Source organism: Pezoporus flaviventris, unplaced genomic scaffold (genome assembly GCF_033815535.1).
Source record: "Pezoporus flaviventris isolate CSIRO_AGI_PZ_B2104156 unplaced genomic scaffold, CSIRO_AGI_Pfla_v1 ptg000002l, whole genome shotgun sequence".
Classification (NCBI taxonomy): Eukaryota; Metazoa; Chordata; class Aves; order Psittaciformes; family Psittacidae; genus Pezoporus; species Pezoporus flaviventris.
The window spans coordinates 59,454,304-59,476,188 of NW_026892550.1; the positions used below are offsets into that span (position 1 = coordinate 59,454,304).

The 21,885-nt window shown below is 40.5% G+C and overlaps 1 protein-coding gene across 2 annotated transcripts in view; it reads left to right on the plus strand.

The window, feature by feature from the left end:
• The first annotated feature begins 221 nt into the window (after nucleotides 1-221).
• CDS1 (CDP-diacylglycerol synthase 1) overlaps nucleotides 222-21,885 on the plus strand; it is a 33,723-nt gene continuing 12,059 nt past the window's right edge. For both annotated transcript variants that reach the window (XR_009747804.1, XM_061480327.1), the window contains exons 1-6: nucleotides 222-382; nucleotides 9,893-10,020; nucleotides 13,765-13,861; nucleotides 16,718-16,815; nucleotides 18,973-19,112; nucleotides 20,636-20,694. Coding sequence is in view for 1 of the 2 variants with exons in the window: in XM_061480327.1 (XP_061336311.1) it covers nucleotides 299-382; nucleotides 9,893-10,020; nucleotides 13,765-13,861; nucleotides 16,718-16,815; nucleotides 18,973-19,112; nucleotides 20,636-20,694 (606 nt within the window). In the remaining variant the exon portion in view is untranslated. The remainder of the gene's footprint in view (nucleotides 383-9,892; nucleotides 10,021-13,764; nucleotides 13,862-16,717; nucleotides 16,816-18,972; nucleotides 19,113-20,635; nucleotides 20,695-21,885) is intronic.

A 21,885-nucleotide genomic window follows, 5' to 3' on the forward strand; every position in this document is an offset into this window, starting at 1 on the left:
GGCCGGTGGCGGGGCCAATGTCGGAGGGCGGAGCGACCGGCGCACCTGGGCGGCATCGCCCCGCCCTCTCCGCCTCAGCCTCTGCCGCGGGCGCTTCTTCGCTCCCGAGCCGTGGCGGTGGCGTCCGCAGCGCGAGCGCCCCCGACCCCGGCCGGGGTGGGGATAGCGCCGGGCTCCTCAGAGGAGAAGGCAGCGGCGTCGGCGGCGGCCGGTTTCCTCGGCGCTCTCCCCCTCCCGATCGGCGCGGCCCCGCCTGCAGCCGCTCGCCTCCGGGTGGGCGCTGAGTTTCAGCGGAGCGATGTCGGCGCGGCGGCGGCAGCGTAGGGCGGCCGCCGAGGAGGCGGAGAAGGAAGAAGAGGCTGTGGAGGAGGGCAGTGATAAGGTGAGGGCGCACGGCCGGGGCCGTTGGGGTAGGTGTGCGGGTGGGGGCCGGGAAGCGGAGCTGCCGTCCCCTTCCCGCCCCTCAACGCACGGCTGGGCCCACCGGGAGCAGGGGCGGGAGACGGCAGCGCCAAGCGGCCTCAGCACCCGGTGCGCAGCGGTGAGGGGCCCACGCGTGTACTGCCCCACTGCCACCTTCCCCGAGACTGGAATGGGAGCGTCCGGTGCCGCCGGGCTATGCCCTGCCAGGGTGCGTGTTGTAGTTCAACCCTGGCCGGGGTCGCTGGGTGTCGGCGTTGAACCTCAGCCCGGAACGAAGTACCCGGCAGCTGCCCTATCACCACCAACCCCGAGGCTGGATGGGGAGGAGAGTCGAAAAACAAGGTTAGAAATCATGGGTTGAGATAACACCAGTTTAAAGGAAAATATAGTAATAATAATTGTAATGGAAAGGGAAACAGCAAAAGGGTGAGAGAAATAAAACCCAAGGAAGACGAGTGATGCACAGTACTGTTGCTCACCACCTGCTGACCAACACCCAAACCAAGCAGCCCCTCCTGGCCAGCTCCCCCCAGTTTATGCACAGCATGACGTGCTGCCCTATGGAATACCCCTTTGGCTAGTTCAGGTCGGATGTTCTGTCTCTGCTCCCTGTCAGCTTTTTATGCCATTCAGTGGCAGAGCATGACAGACTGAAAAATCCTTGACTTAGTATGAAAACTACTCAGCAAGAACTAAAACTTCAGTGTGTTATCAGTATTATTCTCATACTAAATCTAAAGCACAGCACTGCACCAGCTACTAAGAAGAAAATTAACTCTGTCCCAGCCAAAACCAGGACACTGGGACAGGCAAAGAGTGTGCTTCAGTGTGGTTGGGCCAGTGTGGCCACATGAAAACAAGCAGGGAATAGTGATCTGCTGTGGTTAAAGGGTGTGTCAGCACTGCCCCAGCAACTGATTCTGTTTTATGGCCTTTTAATTGATAGCATTCATCTCTGGCCCAGAAAGGACTTTCAGTATGGCATTTCTGCAAAGGCAGGAAGTTTTCAAAATGCTAAGTCTATGCATCAGGTTCATTATAGTGGCAAAACAGCCACAGTGCTGTTCTTTTGTTTGTGTGGAGTTCAGGCTTATCCCTACAAAAGCTAAGAACATCACAGTTGCTAATCGTCTGAATAAAATGAAAGAGATGCTCGCATTTGGCAACTGGAATTAAAAAGGAAAAAAAGCCAACAAGCTTTCTGATTGCTAAATTGAGTTTGCAATACATGGTGGAGGGCTCCTGAATCTGTGATCGTTTAAACCTGCATGGATGCTGAAGTTGCAGAGTGTGTAGTCTGCCTTGGGCTTTGTGACAAGGAACTGGAAAGTGAAACTCAATAGTCAGGTTCTATTCTGCACTTTGGTTGCGTGAACTCAAGGCTAATGAACTTGAAAATTTGTAGTACTACTCTGCGTTGAGGGCTGCCATCACAAAAGGTAACATTTAGGCTGTAACTGTGCAGAGAGTGTTTCTCTGTAGATGAGAATTAACTTTTAAACTTGTTTTCTTGTTGCAGTGTGCTCAAAATTCTGGTTTTCTGTGGAGTTGTTCAGATTTGCTTTATTGTATAGCCTAAGTTAATTTCTGAGGTGCACAGTGAGCTGCCTTCAAAGAATCCTTCCCATCTAAAGCCTCTGCTCTCCAGATCTCAGAAGGGTGGGCCTAAAACTTGCTAATACTATTTGTTTATCTGCATAATTTCCAAAGAGAAAAACTCTGTGCCCACTGTGCTTTTACTTTAGCTGCTTGACAGCCTAGTGTTTCACTCAGTTTCAGATGATGTTGAATGGAACGGACGCTGCTGCTGTGCTAGGATGTTGATTACTGATGTATGTCAATATGTATACATTTGTGATGATCGCTTGAACTGATAGATATGGAAACCCTTTTCCACATCACAGAAGACTTTTCAATGGATTATTTGGGGAACTTTACTTGTTCCCATTACAGTCCAACCTATCTGTGATGTGCACAGCACTGGTAAGCCTTGTTACTGCTCACAAGCAACAATAAGGATTGTTTTCCCATATTAAGCTGTCCTTAGTGCCTTAGGTAACTGTAAAAATAAACAGCATTTTGTACTGAATTTTCAATAGGTGGGTCACAATAGTTTGGGTCTCTGTTTTGAATATGAGTACGCAGGTAATGTCTGCTGTAGGTGATCTGATGAGAAGCATCTGGTCATCTGGATTCACAGATGCCACATTATAGGCCTTCCTAGATGGTTATCTTTCTGCTCTACTTCTTGCCTGACCTTCACAACAAGCGGATAGTTTATTGTCCACTGGTGTAGTAATTGCATATTTAGAGCCCAAACTTGTTATTTCGTTCATGACTTCTCAGGATAGCCACGGTGCGGTGGGTTTCCAGTGCTTCCTAGTACACAGCTCAGGAACATCTCCCTCTCACTCTGCTTGTAATGAAGGAGAAAACATGTTTGTCTCCTTTCATATGGTAATTGCTCTGTGCTGCTTCTGCTGTTATTGACCCTATTAATACAGTCTTCCAGATACGTAAAGGCGATGTGCTTTAGAGCACCTTGTTTGGCAAAGTGGAGGAGTGCTCTGTGTTTGCTGAGGAAATTCATGAATACTAAATGTTTGCAGGGGTTTATCTTCTGTACTTTTAGTCCTGTTTTCAGTATGTAATCTGATACTTTTCATGTTATGCTTACTATGTCCATAGATGCTCATTTCCTACTGACTTTAAGTAAGGCTGGGTTTTGGGTTTTTTTCTCATCTGCAGGTGTTTTGTTTTTTTTTTTACCACTAACTGGAACCAATTCATAGCCATTTCTATGTGCATATAATTTCAAATAAAAGTTAACTTCATTGGGTTTATATGAAGGAATATTGCATGCTCTTAGTGAAGCTTCTCCCTGAAGTTTCCAGGCTCTGCAAGTCTGGATGCTGAACAAGTCTGGCTCAACAAGCTAGTGAGCAACTGACTTTTCGTGAAGTTCCCATGAACATGCCTTTGCCCTGTATGGTCTCGCAGTTCCATGAGTCTGTTGTTTCTGTGGCATATAGGAGTGATTTTTTTTTTTTTTTGGTTGCCCCTTTCTTACTTGCCGCTGCTTGCCCTGGACCCTTCCAGTATCTGAAAGGGGGCTATAGGGATGCTGGGAAGGGACTCTTCATTAGGGACTGTAGTGATAGGACAAGGGGTAACAGGTTTAAACTTAAACAGGGGAAGTTTAGATTGGATATAAGACAGAAGTTCTTTCCTGTTAGGGTGGTGAGGCACTGGAATGGGTTGCCCAGGGAGGTTGTGAATGCTCCATCCCTGGCAGTGTTCAAGGCCAGGTTGGACGAGGCCTTGGGTGCTATGGTTTAGTGTGAGGTGTCCCTGCCCACGGCAGAGGGGTTGGAACTAGATGATCTTAAGGTCCTTTCCAACCCTAACAATTCTATGACACTCTTTTCCTAAGAATGTCTTGTCAGTGCCTCCATACGCACTCTGCGGCCCTTGGGAGCAAGACGAATGATTTGGCATTCAAATACTTAATATGTATAAGTCAGTTAAAGTTTTACAGATTGATCTCTCTGTGTTCACGCTTCTTTTAAAGTTCCAGTTGTTTGCATTCTTTACTCAATACAAATGGCACTGTTTTCAGATACCATCATGTTTTTTTTTAAGTATCCTGGAAGTAATCACACGGTTATTAGCCTTTGTGCTGTGCAGAGTTGTCAGAGTAGGATGGAAAGGGGGCAGTGGAATCATGTTGCATTGCTGGTCATGGGAACAAGGGACTGTGTGCCTAAGGTCATTGTTAATTATTTGTAACTTAAAAAAGCCTGGAATTCCTGACCACTGTTTTTCCTTTGGTATTGAAAAAGCTGCTTCTGTTCCATGAGACAGCCCTTCCAGGGAATCAATTGCTAGATAAGTCACTCAGACCTGTGAAACTGGATTTGGGACTTGAGTCTTTGATGCCTGAAACCTCCCAGACCTGCTTGGAGGTAAATGGCAGTATGCGTTATGGTGGAACAATGGAGTCTATCATGGATCACTTAATTACTTTATTTGACTTCCTTCTTTTGGAATACCCAGAAAATGGACATACTTAATTTTCACAGAGAAGTCTGACCTCTAATCTGTCTGCTGCAAGCACGGTAATAATGAGAGCTGAGTATTTCCAAGCCTCTGTTTTCGTGGAAGTGGTGGGGAATGTGGTGGAAGTGGTAGGTTTCAGTCTTGGATTCGGTGTGTGCAGTTCTCTTATTTGTGTTTCTGCATATGTCAGGCTTTAACAGATCGGAAAAAAAGTTTTCATTATTCAGTATCTTCTGACACTTTGATATCTTGACTTTAGAGGAAGGTATCAAGGTACATCTAATTAGATATGCTGTGATGTGGTCTAAACTATTGACTTCATTGTAAAGCTTATGAGAGATACTGTGGAAAGGTCAAAGCTGGAGGAGAAAACTTACTTTAAGTAACACTTGCACAGGTCAAATGACAATAATTCTTTTGCTTGCTAACTTTTTTTCCTATTATTTTTCTTATAAGCTATTGGAAAATGTCTTTGTTTTCTCATTTGCTTTTCATGTAGATGGTGTATTTTCCAGGAAAAACATATTTGCTGTCTACTTGGGAATTCCTTATTGTGTCCTGGAAAAAATGCAGTACATGCAAAACATTGCAAGTGCTTTTGTAACTATAATAATTCTGTGTGGTTCAATTGGCATGTGTTAATTGTAGTGGAGAGCATGTGGTACAAAACAGCAATTCAGATGCGTATATCCTTTTAGGTGATGAATGATGAATGATTGACCTGTATATTTTTTTTCTACATGACACAGGGCTATATTCTGGTAGGTGTTATGAAGTAGCCAGCAAGCAGAAATCCACATAGAAGCTTAATTTGTGGCAAGATGTCACATCTTGAACTCCTGTTAGGGAGGCTCAAGCTTCTGACTGTTTGAGTTTCGCCTTTGTATGGCCGAGTATTTATGGTCTTACACAGAATATTTAGCTTAGGGATGAAAGTCTAAAGAATACCAAAATTAAAACAGAACCGTATAACTAAATAAACCTTTGTCTTGGGATACTTTGGAAGTGATGAACACTGCTGAGCATAGTAGTGTTTCAGATAGATGTTTTTACCCTGTGCTGAGCTAATTGTAGTGTGTGAATTACTGTCATGTTTGCTTTTTAGGCCTGCATCACCTCACCCTTGTTGGACTTGTATTATATGAAGTGATCAAATAGGTTCTCTGTTCACGTGCCTTCAAATGAAGGGAAGAAAGCAATGACCTTATTGCAAAATCTATCCATTGTAGACACTTGGGATATGAATCAAGGAGACAAGAGTAGCACACCTTCTGCATGTAAAAGGCTCTGTCACCTGCAGTTTGTGAACGCTAGAACAAAATGAAAACACCTTGGACCAAATATTCAATTTGGAGTTGGGGTTGAAAGATGTCTTATTTGCTTATGACAGTACAGCTTCTGCTGTTTTCAATTAACCTTTGAAAACCTTATGAATACCTGCTCATGGTATGAGACCCATGGCATTTCAGTTAATACACCTCACAGGCCCTTGTTGTTACTGTGTGTTCAGCTTGGCCAAATCCCAGACCTGAAGAGAAGGAGAAGGAAGGGCCACTTGGTTTTATACTGAACTCCAAAGCTGCCTCTACCCCAGCGTAAGCTGAAGTAGCAAGACTCTTGACTTTTCTATTTTCCAAGGGCTTTGATAAAGATTAACTTAGTGTTTCCTCTCAAAATGGTTTTCATTATTTGTGGGTATAAACTGGAATGTTTATAATCAATCATATAAAATAAGTAAGGCAATAATCAGCAAGAAAAACTTGTCCCCCAGTGATGGGATTCGCTAAGCACTTCATGATGCAGTAGACAAATAACTAGCTGTTAGTGAACAACTTCCTCTGTGGCTTCTGCCTTTGCAAATTAGATGCCGTATTCAGGAAATGGTTGTTGCCATTATAGCAATTAAGTGGAAAATGAAGTGTTCAAGGTCATTTTTGAGTTATGTTACAAAGGGAAATTGAAGATAGTTGGGGGGGCTGTCTCCCACAGGTTGTTGTAATGATGCAAAGCTTAAAAAATTTGCAAATGCAAGTTCTATGCAACTTGCAGTTTGCACCAGCCAAGCTCCCAGTATCAGCAGTATGAAGCATGAGCTACTGAAAAACATACTGGATAAATAGCAACCCTTTTTCAAGGTGTTGAAATAGTCTGAAAAATGCCATATGCCCCTGTGAATTCAGATGTCGGAAAGTGCAAATCTGCAATACTACTTCTAATGAAATGCATAAGTAACAGTTGTGTCTTAAATATCAGAGGAATATGCATTCAGATATTAATTTTTAATTTCTGTTTTTTTCTTGTGGGTTTTTTTTTTTGGGGGGGGGGTATATGTTTGGTTGGTTGGTTGTTTTTCTTGTTTAAACACTTTTTGAGCATCGAAACATGTTCTGCAATACCAAAATGCCTAAAATGGAACAAAAAGGTTCGGGGGTGTTCTTAGTTACAAGTGCTTAAACGAGAGGACATCTCTGCCATGTGCAAGCAGGGATTAATATTAAAGAAGCTAAAGCATGATCTTAGGGCCAGGATTAATGCCCATCATCTGCACAATGAGTAGTGTCTTCTATAACTGTACAGGGTTTGCTGTACTCCAGTGTAGGTCACAGTCACTGGAATATGGCTTTGGAAGAGATCTGTGATCCCCACCCCCATTGCATCAATAGTTGACTTCCTAAGCTGTGGTACAACACTATGAGAAACATCTCTGAATAGCAACATTGCAAGCACAGTGATTTTTAATTTATTTTTGTGCTTCCTGAAGTCTGGACCACAGTTAGCATATCTGCATTTTTTGACTTGTGTCCTGGTTTTGGCTTGGACAGAGTTATTTTTCTTCACAGTAGCTGGCACAGTGCTGTGTTTTGGATTTAGTGTGAGAATAATATCGATAATAATATCGATAACACTGAAATTTTAGTTCTTGCTGAGTAGTGTTTATATTAAGTCAAGAACTTTTCAGTCTCTCATGCTCTGCCATTGAGGAGGGGCACAAGATGCTGGGAGGGAGGAGAGACCGGTCACCTGACCTGAACTAGCCAGAGAGGTATTCCATACCACAGCACGTTATGCCCAGTATATAAACTGGGAGGAGTTACCTGGGACTGATTGCTGCTTGGGTTGGGCTGGGTATTGGTCAGCAGGTAATGAGCAAATTTATTATGCACTGCTCTTGTTTATTGGTTCTTTTTTCCTTTCTCCTTAGTTTTATATTTCCCTCCTTGTTATTTCCCTCATCACTATTATTATTATTAGTATTATATTGTACTTCATTTTAGTTATTAAACTGTTCCTATCTCAGCCCAAGGGTTTTACTTGCTTTTGATTTTCCTCCCCATCCCACCTGGGGAGAGGAAAAGGGGCATGGCATGGGTGAGCAAGTGGCTAAGTGATACTGAGTTGCCAGCTGGGTTTAAACCATGACAACTTGTATTAATTGTAGACAATATCTGTCTAATAATTATTCAGCTGTGGGTTCCAAGGAATGGCGAAAGTATTGACCATGTTTTTCAAAGAAGCAAGTGATGTAAAACCCATGCAAGAATATAATTTTGGGCATGTGTGTGATATATAAAGTGAATGAGAAAAACACAGGTCTAACATTAAAAAAGATAATTGCTCTTCTTTTGCTCCCTGTTTCACTTATGCATGTGTATAGTGCCAGCTCACGATCTCGGGTTCTAACAAGAGAAAAACGCCTTTAAAATAAAAGGGATGTTGTTTTCCCTCGGACTAGGGCCCCTGGAAAGAGCGCCGGTGTGTGTGGAGTCTGGGGTGCAGCCCTGCGCAGCGGGGAGGGCTTTCCTGCAGCACCCTGGTCAGCTCCTGGTCGTCCAGGGCAGCGCGGGACCCCCGTCTTCCCCATGGCCGCGACAGAGCTGCACCTGTCGTATAGGCTTATGGTATAGGTTTAGGCCTTGACTTTGGACATTGAGGTTTGCACAGCCTTATCGTCTCCACCTGTGTTCTTTACAAAGGTCAGTCACTGAGAACACTGGAGTGTAACTCCCTGGCAAAGAATAACAGATGAAGAGGAAAAGGTGATAGCCTATAAAGAGAGTAACATGGAGTGGTTGGGATTGTAGGCCACCTTAATTCTGTCATGCCTTATGGATGGGGCAAGAAGGAGGACATACCTCTGCTGTCTTCCAAAATGCCAAAGATACTCAGAAAAAAAGAAAAAAATAATATTGTTGAGGAAAAGTAGGAAAGAAAAGCAGTCATATTTGTGGAAATAGATTAAGGACAAAAACCCCTGAGATCTGTGATAAGAAAGTTGAAAAGAGTGGGAAACTGAGAAATAGCAGTATAGGGGTGGTGAAAAAAGTTCTCAAGCACAGTCAGAGTTCCCAGAGCTGTTGAGAACTGGTGAACCTGAGGTAGCAGGGCAGGCTTGAAGCTGTTTGGGATTGTAAGGAGGTGAGATAGGTCAGGGAGGTCAGGAGGAAGTTCAGGTCTCGAGAGAGCCAGACACTGAGCTAGAGGCAGCTCTCTTCCTTATTGCTGCACCAGGGCAGAGTGCAGCCTTCTGACTCTCTGGAGTTGGGGTGTTTGTAACATTAGACCAAGTGAAGTAAATTTTGTGAAATCATCAGCACCTTTAGTGTTGGCTTTAAGTGAGGGGGAAAATAGTCTTGACAGTCTACTCTGATGGTGGCAGTTTGTTATTGTCACCAAAAAATGTGCTGCCTATTTTCCATTTGAGTTAGATACACAGTCTGTATAGATTATGTCTTCCTGAGTGGTCATTAGTGAATACGGGAGAAATAGCTGCAGTGTTGGTGTCGTACAAGAAATTATTCTGAGTAAGACTCTGTAGGACGCTTAGTCACTTCACAGTTTGGTTTTGGGTTATTCTTTTTGAGCTGGAGGGTTCAAGTCCTCATGTATGTTTGTATGTATGAGATTGTGCCAGCAATCCCTTTTCATTTTACAAAGGGACTATTTTTCAAGCATTCCATGTAATTTTTTTTTGTTTCTTAATGTGACATTAAACCACCAAGAAACCCTTCTCCTTATTCCATAAAAGGTTAGTTTGAGATGTAAGTGACAGAATGTTTTGGAGAGATGGAGATTTCTGTTAAACTCATGTGTTCTGTGTCAGCTGTAACATTTCTGGAAAAATATATCCTCATGCTTTCTCTATGTGGGCTGTAAAAGTGCCAAGAAAGTGAAGGTTCTTGAGCACAGTAGGTAATGTCACAACATCTGAGTCCTGGTCTTCTTATAAATATTTATTGGGATATATTTGTCTCCTAAAACATCTGCAGTTTCACTAGTATACCACTGCTCTCTTTTTAAAAGGTAATGTAAATATTACCGGTTCCTAAAGCAATGTTTTTGACTCTGAGTAATGTTTCCTGACATAATAATTAATGACCTTGGGTGTTTGCCTTTTTTCTTTCCTTCATAGGAAGAGGATTTGGAAAAAAGGCTTTGTGAGTTGGATCTTAGAAGTGATTTAGATGTTCCCGATATTCTTCCACCAACAGACAGCACTCCAGAAATCTTCAAAAGGGCTTTGTCAGGCTTGTCTGCCAGGTATAGTGAAACTAACAGCTCTCAAATTTAATAGTCCTGGCTAAAATTCTTACAGATTATGTTGCAGTTTTAATTTTTACAGGTTGTTCTGCAGTTTTAAATTTCATATGATGTGCATGTAAATTCAAGGTTACATTTTTACTGAATATATCATTGATTCATTTATGCTTTGACAGTTCCTTCAGTGTAGTATTTTTTGCCTATACCAGAAAACTGTTCACTGCGTACATTTCTAAGTACGCTGCTGCAATGTTTAGCTACAGTTTACATAAAGATTTGCTGGTACTCAGTCTAAGCATTGCAATAAAATGGGCTAAAGAATAATATTTGTTTTTGATATCCAGAGTAACTAATTCTGGGGGTTATAATAAACTGATTTCCTATATTCAAGGTTAAGGGTGGTGGCATTTGTGTATGAATGAAAAAGAAAGAAGTGTAAATTCTCTGGGTGAGCTTTGCTAGCTTTTTCTGGCAGCATTTACACTTCTGAATAATTTTTATAGGCAAGTATGACATAGCTTTTATTGTCATACCTTTTGAAACAATATTTTTTTTTTTCTTACCATCTCTTTCCAAACCTAAGTTTCTGCCTTCAAGCCCTGTTCAAAGGAGCTTAAGGGCTAGCAAATGCAGGGGAAGGTGTATGTGCATAGATAGATAATTGTGGGGATCTGCTTATTCACAGAGGAATAATAAAGTTCCTAGTATAATTTTTTTATGCAGTCCCTTTTACAACATTTGATCAGTCAAACCATTTGGAGGTGGCAGTTCACATCACATTTTTTCAGTAATGCAATGTAAGTTGTAAGGAGCCAAGCAATATCGAATGTATATTTTAGATGCGCTTTAGGTATTGCAAGAGTTGGAAGAAGGACCTCTAATCCAGACTGTGATTAAAAACTTCCAAGACCTTACATAAAACCTGATCTCCAGGAAGTATCTCCAATAGCAGTGTGAAACTACTTTTTTTTACTTGCTCCTTTTCTAATCCATTGCTTGCGTTGTGATGTCTGGGACCTGTAAACAAATTTATTGTTCCCAGGTTTCAAAAAGCATATTTCTAAATTGCACCAGCTGTAGGCAGAATATGGCATTCTCTACCACCATCATGGTGCAAGGAGTGTCTAATTCCTGTCACTTTCAGACTTCACCTGCCATGTTAAATGCTGCGGAAGTCTTAGGTCTCCAAATCAGGCTTGTTCCAAAAGGCACTTGCATGGTCGTACCCCAAAGCAAGCAACAAACAAAACCTTTCTTGTTTCACATGCTTGAAATTCTTTATTGGAGTGTTTGCACAAAGGTGCACAAAAGTTTGAGTGCAAAATTAAATTCTTGATGCTTCATGAATGCTAGATTCAAAATTACATGCTAATTTAGTTGTGAAATAATGGCCTTTAGAGGAATCTATACCTTTCCAGCAGAGAGTTAGGATACATCTTGTCAGGTGGCTTCCTACATTGTGGAGCCTGTCAACATCTTCAAGATACTATATGATATTTTAAAGTTATTCATAAGGGAAGTTAAATTCCCTTAAAGGACCCTTGCTTATTATAGATATGCCACTAGGAGCTAGCTGCTACTTTATAGCCCACGTCATAGAGGAATGTAAAGCATCTGTTGAAATAAAGCCTGTTGTGCCTTTCTTCTGATACTTAAGACAAATCCAGTTAGTGGGTTTAGCCACCATTAACCTGCCAATGAATAACATCTTTGAAAATCAAATTAATATAGTTGAAGTTTACATTAAAACTGGAGTATGATGCAGGACTAAGAGTGTCCCATGAATCACCTGATGCAGCAATGAAACACAAGACTAATACAAAGCAAAAATATTAGAAAGTATTTCTTTAAGTGGTAGTAGGGTTTCATGTTTAGAAGTAACTTGTGATTAGATGGTTCAGTGTAACTTTAGAGGCAAAATTCTTGAAGGGAAAAACAGGCAAAAGAGGAGAATACTGAAAAAGGAGTAGGAACAATAAAATACATACTATTGCTGATGAGAAACATTTTCATGGCAGAGTGGAGCATATGATGAGGGTTTTAATTAATATTTTTATTTAACTGGGTTCTTGATTTTTCCTGGTAGAGGCCTTTGGAGGCAGGGGGTAGAGCTGTGGTGGTCTGGAAAATAACATTTTGGTTACTCTAGAAATTGCACCAAAAAAAACCAACAAAACAACCAAAAGCCCAACATCATCATCAAAGACTTCCCAGTTGTTTGGGTTTTGTTTGTCCTTTTTTTAAAGGAGCATTTACTTTTGCAAAGAAGGCATTCTGCACCTCAAATACGCTGTTCAGTTTTGGGCCTCTCTCTACAAAAAAGACAATAAGGTGCTGGAGTCTGTCCAAAGAGCAATGAAACTGGTGAACAGTGTCTAGAAAGCTGCCTGGTGGAAAAGGACCTTGGGGTGTTGGTTGACAGAGAGCTGAATATGGGCCAGCAGTATGCCCAGGTGGCCAAGAAGGCCAAGAGCATCCTGTCCTGTATCAGAACTAGTGTGGCCAGCAGGACTAGGGTAGTCATCATCTCCCTGTTCTCAGCACTGGTGAGGCCACAGTTTTGAGACCCTCACTACAAGAAAGGCCTTGAGGTGCTGAAGTCTGTCCAAAGAAGAGCAATAAAGCTGGTGAAGGGTCTAGGGTACAAGTCCCGTGAGGAATGGCTGAGGGAACTGGGTTGTTTAGCCTGGAGAAAAGGAGGTTCAGGGGAGACCTTATTACTCTCTATAGCTACCTAAAAAGTGGTTGTAGTGAGGTGGGTGTTGGTCTTTTCTCCCAAGTAATAAGCAATAGGACAAGAGGAAATGGCCTCAAGCTGCACCAGGGGAGTTTTAGATTGGATATTAGCAAAAATTTCTTCTCAGAAAGGATTGTCAAGCACTGGAACAGGCTGCCCAGGGAAGTGGCCCAGTAACCATCCCTGGAGGTATGTAAAGGACGTGTAGCTGTGGCATTTAGGGACATGGTTTAGTGGTGGACCTGTCAGTACTGGAGTAATGGTTGGGCTTGATGTTGATCTTAAAGATCTTTTCCAACCTAAATGATTCTGTGATTTTATGGCAACAGGGATTTCTATTCTGCTTTCCTTAGGTAGCCACTTGCAGCTGCAAAAATTTATGAGAGCAAAGATGTACAGCTACTTTGATCCATTGCCCCTTATTGTCACATGTTTTTCTGTGCTGGTTCCAGCACTCACAAGAGCACAGGACTGCTTTCAAAAGATAACCCTCTACCTGGCAAAATAGCTACTTTGCTGCTACGGAAAGTTGGTGATTGCCTGTTTGGTTTCTGTTGGAATTTTGTTGGTTTTTTTTTTTTTTTTTGGTTATTACTCTCAGAATTGTGTCCTTTTTACCTGCAGCCTTTCTTTCACATGTAAGGTTTTACATGACTGGGCCCTTATCAGTCTTGCTGATTATGTGTTGCTTCTTGAGGGTCATGATGTGTTTTTATAGCGGCTTCAGTATGGGGTTGATCCATTTAATTGCAAGTGACATTTTGGGGGGAAGCATGGAGGAAGAAGAAAGGTGGCTAACTTGAATTTCTTTTACTGTGTATTCTGGCTAGTTGGATAGTTGGTTGATTCTGTGTTTCCTGTTTTATTAAACACTGTTTAATAATACACTGTATATTAGAAACAGAAACGCTGTTTCTAATACAATTTAATCTTCAGTGAGTAAAGGAAATGGCATTTATTTTTATTTATAACTGCTTGCTTTTTATTACCCTTTTTTTTTTTCATAGATGGAAAAATTGGTGGATTCGTGGAATTCTCAGTCTAGCTATGATTTCTGGTTTTTTTCTGGTCATATACCTGGGATCGTTTATGCTGATGCTTCTGGTAAGTTTGTTTAAATACACTCTGCCATGCAAGTGTTACTTGATTTCTTATACATTGTGCATAACAGAACTGGAAGCAAACCACACAGGTAATTCAAAGCATTTGTCTCTTACTTGTGTAAATGTAAATACTTCTTAAAAACACTGGACATATCCACAACTGGGTGTTGTTGATAAAACATTTCTTATATACTGTAATTCATTTGTTTTTTTAAGTAAGAATTAAAGTAACTTTAAGAAGTTGAGTGATTGTTGCCTTAAAGTTTAACAAACTGCTGTAATCCAGTTCCTTGTGCAGTTCACATCACCTACTATTACATTCTTTGAGGTTTGTTTTAAGAAAGTAATCCCCCCACACACACCAAAAACAAGCAAAAAATCGAAACCAAAACAAAATAAAAATCAAAACAAAAATCAAAACAAAACTCAAAAAATCAAAACCACAAGAATTTCATTTCTGAAGCTGAGGAAAGGGGGCAGCTCTGGTCTGCTGTCTGTGACCAGCACTGAATGCCTTTGCATGGGCATGTTATGTTAATTCCCTGCTTCTTTATGGGGCTGCCTTGTGACTTTTGGTTTATCTGTAGAATGGAGGTAGGTCCTTTTCCAAGGCACACAGATAAAGTGAATTTTTAGGTGATGAAGTTAAATAATAATACCTATGCATATCTGGTCAGCATTTACTAATTCTTTCCATCATTGCTGATGTTTTTATTGCATAATGGCTTTACTATCTTTGCCAGTCATGGCAAGTAAGAGGCAGGAATGTGGCTTCTAAAACACTGAAATTGGTACTTCTGGGTAACTACTTTGATTTTTGAGTCTAAATTTGTTAGCTGTCAAAATGTGGTTTTGGTTTTTTCATGGCCTCCTGTGAAACACCTTTTGGATTGTATTCATAGACACATTTCCATCAAGGTTGGAAAAGACCTTTAAGATCATCAAGTCCAACTCTAAACCCAGCACTGCCAAGTCTGCCACTAAACCATGTCCCTAAGTGCCACATCTGCATGTCTTTTACGTATCTCCAGGGATGGTGACTCAGCCACTTTCCTGGGCAGCCTGTTCCAATGTTTGCAACCCTTTTTGAGAAGCAGTTGTTCCTAATATCTAATCTAAACCTCCCCTGGCATAGCTTAACACCATTTCCTCTTGTCCTATTGCTTGTTTCTTGGGAAAAGAGACATAAATCCACCTTGCTGCAACCACCTTTCAGCTAGCTGTAGAGAGAGATACGGTCTCAGGTGAATGATGTAACAAGCTAGTAATTCATTGTTTTATTGGTGGTGGATTTTCTTTATTGTATGTGAAGAAACAACAAAAAAAGCCTCTTTAAAATGTAGGTGGTTGTAGAGAGGTATTATTTTCCTTCCTTTCATAGTCTGTTACACTTCAGAATGATGATAAATAACAAAGGGAACTAATCAATTTGCAGTGTAATTCATTGTATTAGTGGTATACCCTTGAGACTGCAATCATGAGCAAAGTTACCAAGCGATGAATCAGAAAGTAATTAAAGTTACTAAAGAACTGGAATAGAGTTCTTCCTCTGTTGTAACGTAAAATGAAAGCTGTCTTCTTAATATAATGAACTGTTCATAGAGTTGACATTTGATACTATGTCTCGAAGAATGGAGGGGAAAAAACAGTTTTGTTAATTATTTCATTTCACTAGAATCAAATAGTTTGCATTTAAACAGAAGTTTATGCAAATATTGAGACAGAAAATACCCAGAAATTTGTAGGAAGGGTAATCCAGTGAAGTTTGGAGAACAAGCCCTGAGATTGCTCTGAGAAGTTGAGGCATGTTTTATGTTTGCCAGCTGTTAAGGTAACAGGCACAAGCTTCCATGTCATTGAACCCTAATGTCTTTTTCCACTGTAAGATGCAGTCATTTAATGTTGTTCTTGCATATAGCATTGAGGTTTTCTAAGGTAGGGTAAGCAAAAAAAAAAAAAAAAGAGCACAAGACGGGGGGAGCTTCAAAATTAACTCACTGAGGTGGCGTAAGACTCTCTTAAACTGTGCTCACGTGTTGAGCAAGATGAAATTTATTCATGAATGGAGGTGGTAAGAGAATACTGCAAAGCCTAGCATGCTGACTTGTGCAGTCAGCATGGGTAGGTACTTACTCCTGCCTCTGCATGGGATTAGTGATGACCTATGTTTGGCAATACTCAATATCTGGAAAGGCCGATCTGCTTGGAGTCTGTGGATGAGGCAAAACCGGCAGAGAGTCTTTTGGTCACCATAGACTGACAGGACCTACTATGAGACTTGTATGGGCAAGCACTGAAGAACTGACATCAGCAGAACAAAATTGAGGCTATGGAGGGTGTGATATTAAAACCTGGATTAGATGAGCTTTGTTTCCAATCAGCAAGGCTAATTGCCCTTAATGAGATGCTTGCAGCCGGAAGACCTGGGTGTCCAAGTTGTGTACAACAACACAACAGCTAGTTTTTTTCTGCTGGGTCTAGAAAATATTTCTTAAATTTAAAGAGAAAACCTAGCCAAAAGAAATAGAAGAGCCTTATTTACAGCAAGTACCTTTGACCTGCTGCTGCCAAACTGTTTTAATGAAGAAAAGTCAGAAGTTTTCCTTTGTTTCATGAAGAGTATTCTTGCAGCTAGCCCAATGTGGGTTTTCTTCTCAGCATGTCTAGGGGTTATGAGGGCTTTTTTGGGGGGGTAAAATGGAGCTATAGTTTTCCTTGGACTTGTGTTAAAGCTGTCTGTTTTCTGTGTGGAATCTGAATTCAGAATAGAATCTCCCCTTAATGAAGGTTGCAGTACTACTTGCTTTAAGAAACAACTGCAACATACCTACATGTTTTTTTATTTCTCTTATTTTAGGTCTTAAGCATCCAAGTGAAGTGTTACCATGAAATCATTACTATAGGTTACAGAGTCTACCACTCGTATGATTTACCATGGTTTAGATCTCTCAGCTGGTGAGTAGCAAGCAAGAACATCAATAAGCAAGGATGTAACACTTAAATCTTCATGTCCTGTCATGGTGGAATAATAGTTTTGTAGGTCATGTGCTGTCATAAAACTTGACATCTGGCTCTAATACAGGATTCTGTAGTTGTCTTCCACCTGTGAACTTGAACAAGTCAGTAGGCCTTTTACTACTTTTTCTTTTTTCCTTGTTATAAATATGTATTTATGTACATGTATATATATACATGTATATATATGCATGCATATATGCTTTAAGTCAGAACTAAGCATGTGTAAGCTATCTAAAAATATGCATAGTTAAATAATCACCTGATATGTACTATGCGAACTGCTTTAGTTTTGGTTTTGTTCCTTTATTTTTTTGCCTGTTAACACTGCATAAGAAGTAAATAGAACAGGTACCTTAAAGGCTCCTCTTTGCACATGCAGAGAATAAAAATAATAACATACACATTTTAAATCCTTTCCAATTTTGCACTTACGGGAAAGTGTTGGAAACATGTAGTCTCTGAGGCAGTTAAGGATATAATTCTTCAGACATGACCTATGTTGTGTTGTTTTGGTTTTGTGTTGGGTTTGTTTTTTAAGGAAGTTGAAATATCTAGGTCATTGCCTATCTCTTGTCACATTGCTTCCTCACTTCTAGAAGCAACTTTACTGTATAACGTGGTGGATTCCTGTTTTTGACTCTCCTGTAAATACTAATCTGTTCCCCTCTGGTCATTGCTGGATTATCCTGGGGACTGATCTATTGTCTGATTTATTCTGTAGCTTCTGGAATTACACCTAGAGCAGACTCATACATGAATGATTCTGTGGTCTTGCCAAGATTTATAGAAAAGGAGATGTGCACTCTACCACTTATTCTACTTTGGTAGTTGACCACCATTATTTTAGTATGTGGAGCTCAAAATCAACTCCTCTGTATTGTCACACTAGTTAATGTCAAAGATCCTTTCAGTCCAATATCTTGCCACTGAGACTAAATATTAAGACATTTTAGTGTGAAGAAAGAGTCCTTTTAGTAGTCTGAACATCAACTATTTGGCTTATTTAGAGATGTGAAGCCTTGCAAAGTGAGTGTTAGCATCTGCTGGGGAGAAGAGAATGAGTACTGATCACTCTCAGACATTCAGAGATCCAGTCTTGAATAATAAGGTTTTATCTTCTGTGATTGACAGAAGTATGTTGCCTAGAGAAGTGCATCTCTTAGTGGTTTTGTATTTGCTATTTATTGTTTTTTACTGAGTGCCACCTTGGTGTTTGAGGATTCCAACTTGAACCTAGAAAGCTGAGTTACTTGAACTTACATGAAAAAGGTGACAGAATTAATTGTGTACTGACTGTCTTGAATGAAAGGGGAAGAGCCTTCAGAAAGAGATGGCTGAAGGTGACTTTTCACCTCGGTTGAACTTTGGGTGTGGACATACTCTCACAAAACTGTTTTGCAGAAGTTGTAGAAGTAGCTGCATTTACTGGTTAGCTGATGGATTTAACCCTGTAAGAGCACTACTCGGTCAAGAAAGCTAAAAGACAAAGGGTATGGTAGAGTGGAGCAGGAGATGCTTCAGTAACTCTTTCAGATGAGAATCTTCAGGCCAGATGGTGAAAATACTGTTATGTTCAAGTCTTCAAGCCCTGTGTCAGATTCACTGTCCTATAACCTCAGAGGATTTGTTGTGGAAGTAACTTTTTTCCTGTTTGTAAGTCAGAAATCAGAAGCTACCCTTATTAGGATACAGGAAAAGGATGTACAGAATTGCTTGTGTCAGTACTGGTGATAGCCAATCAATATTCTGTACTTACAGAATATCTGAAAAGGACTTGCATAGGTGTAGAGTATTCAACACTAGTTAAGGATTAGGTGAATTTTCCAACTGTATCCAGCAAAATGTGTTTGTTTATCTAGTATGGTTGCTTTAGAAGAAATGAATTATGAAAATTGCCTTGTCACAGGAGACATGAGGAGTATAAAACTGGGTTTATACCTGAATTTTATTTTCTTCACTACTCTTGTCTACCCTTCTGAGTTTTCTTTTGTCTTGTGCTTTATGTTGTGGTTTTTTTGTTTGTTATGTTTTTAAGAATTACACTTAAATACATATTATCTTGTTAAAATAACTGCTAGCTCTTACATATTGTAGGTATTTTTTGCTGTGTGTGAACTACTTCTTTTATGGAGAGACTGTAGCCGATTACTTTGCTACATTTGTTCAGAGAAGAGAGCAGCTTCAATTCCTAATTCGCTACCACAGGTTTATATCTTTTGCACTTTATTTAACAGGTAAGTGTAGGAAATTGCAAAAAGGAAAGAACTTTGTGCTGCATTTGTTTCTGTGCTTATTTCACAAAAAAAAGAATTTGCTCCCCAGCTTTATGCACTTTCAGTTTCTTTTCCCACTTGATGTTTGAGGGAATCAGGTGTTTGCAGTTCTATTTTTCATGTGAAAAGATGAATATTAAATTTTTCATTCACTGAGAAGAAAGCAGCCTAAACAAGTAGATGATCTTGAGGAAGTTGAGCTAATAGCGCTCAAGAGAAGTTGGTGTGAAGTAATTTTGATTGCTGAAGAGTTGCAGCTCAGTACCTGAATGTGTGAATGCTATTTTGGCAGTCTGTGGAGATGACTTGTGTATGTAATTGCTGTGCTGGGTTAATTCTTTATTGTGCAAGTGTTTTGCTAGGTCTACAGCAATAAGATTTACTAATACATTTTAAAATGATTATTCAAAATGCCTGAGGCTTTATTTTCTCTGCAGGATATTCACATGCTTGTCTCATGAATAGATTTTCCTCCCTATCCAAGGAAAGACTTTTTAAAAGCCTTTTCTGTAGGAAGAAGAGACAAGCTGGAATTCCTGTGGGGTATTGTTTTGTGAACGTGTAAATACAGCCCATGGTGTTTTCAGCAATGCAGTTAATGTTATGTTAGCCTAAAATCAAATCAGTTGAAGACTCAGATTAGCCTAAGGGTCAGGAGATTGCTATGCTACAATTACATTAACAAATGTGATCTTCATGATGAACTGTTAGTCTGTCTACTCTTCTCTTTTCTTTTTTTTTAAAAACAGATAAAAACTTTACTAGGTGCTTCTATTGCAAACCTGAAACCAGCTTTGCAAGACTTGCCCTTTTCCAGCTGGCTTTGGCTTGAGGGCACTAACTTAACTAATGCTTCCTGACTGCTGAAGGGCAACGAAGGGGGTGATGAGACAGCCCAGTCATGAGCAAAAGCAGGAGGCAGAGCATAGCAGAGCCCATTGGCAGCTGTCCCATTGGGATTGTGGGGTCACTGCAGGGCTGTCTTCAGGGTTCTTTTGAGTGTGTCTGACCCTGCTAGCACAGGAAGTTGCCCTAGGGGAGGACAGGTGCTCTGTTAGCCGCCCAGAATGTTTCTTTCAGTCCGTTGAGTTCTTCAGTGCCTGCACTTCACACTTTTGTTGCATGCAGCTTTATGCCTGTCTGGGGGAAAGGAGCAAGCTGGTCTTTTCAGTCATTTCTGTTAATTATTCAAAACCAGCTTGTTGACCTGGTTTTTGAGTGTTTTTTAAAGGTAATGGTCTCCCCTAAAACTGATGCCTATGATGAGAACTTGTAAGTAAGGAAATAGATGCTCTTTACTGATGTTAACTAAATTTTGTGCTCTAATAGGAATATTTCTATATGTATATTTAACTGAATACAAGCAAATGCTTCTAGCCACAGAGGGATTAAAAGTTGTTTCAAAGGAAGAGACTTACTGATATATCACAGTTCAGTATAATTAAATATAAGATGGTACAAACTACAATTGCTTTGTTTTACAGGCTTCTGCATGTTTGTTTTGAGTTTAGTGAAGAAACATTATCGTCTGCAATTTTACATGGTGTGTATTACCCACTTTGCTGTGGTCACTCATTTTATGAATGTCACTAGAAACAGTCATGTCCCTATATTCCTAAAACAGCTTGGAAGAGGTGGTGTGGAAAATCTGCTTAAACTAACAGTAACATGAAATTCCAAGGTGAAGTTGGATGGGGCTTTGAGCAACCTGGTCTAGTGGAAGGTGTCCCTGTCCATGGCAGGGGATTGGAACTAGATGGGCTTTAAGGTCCCTTTCCACCCGATCCATTCTGTGATTCTATAAAATCAAGTGGATTTGGGCTGTAGGAATCTGTACATCTTGCACCTTATTATATCACAGAATGTGGCCTTTCAGTCAATAAAAGCTGTCATTGGTGAAGCCTTGTGCATATATACAAAGTGATACATTTCCCTCAGTGATAGTCTAATAGGAAAGGGATTCCTGGCTGTGCATCTCCCTCCCAGGTCTGAAGCCAAGCCATTCAGCATAGTGCGGGAAGTGGTTCTTTGACTCAAGTGTTACTTTGTAGACGCCCTGCTGAAGAGCTCTGAAGGGAACTTGAGCTTAACCTGTATGTGGAAGATTTATTGTGTGACACTTAACAGCAGTTCTAGTTGTCTGCGTTGCTGTGCTTCTAGATCAATAATCTATTAAAAGAAGCCAGTGTTCTCATCTTTTGTGTTTGTCCACCTAATGAACAGCATAGTAGCTTATCAAGAGCATGAACCTTTTTGTTATGTGCATCTTATAGGTCAAAAACTAATTTTGTAACATCACAGGTAAAACAAACAGCAAAACAAGAAAAAATAACCACCAAACAAAAATCTCACCCCAAATCTATAAAAAAAAAACAATTACTGAACAACTCCACTTCTACATAGGAATGATTAGAAGCAATAATAAAGCAGTAATGCAGTACAGCTTCTGCCTTTAAAGAACTGGAGCAGTCAGGGCATTGTGCAACCTTAAAGACTTCCTAAAGCTCCTGGTATTAACCCCTCTGTTTCTACAGTGCTTTAGGTAGCACTTAGAATTGAGGATCCCTGATCCTAGACTAGGACTTAGCTGAGCCCTGTATGAGTATGTAAAAAAAAAAAAAAAAAAAAAATTCTTTTACTCAAAAAAATTTACCCTGTTTGTGGAGAACTTGCATGACAGGGAGCTTTTCTAGGGGGGGTAGTCTTTGTCTTCTTATCTGACCCCCCCGTCCTC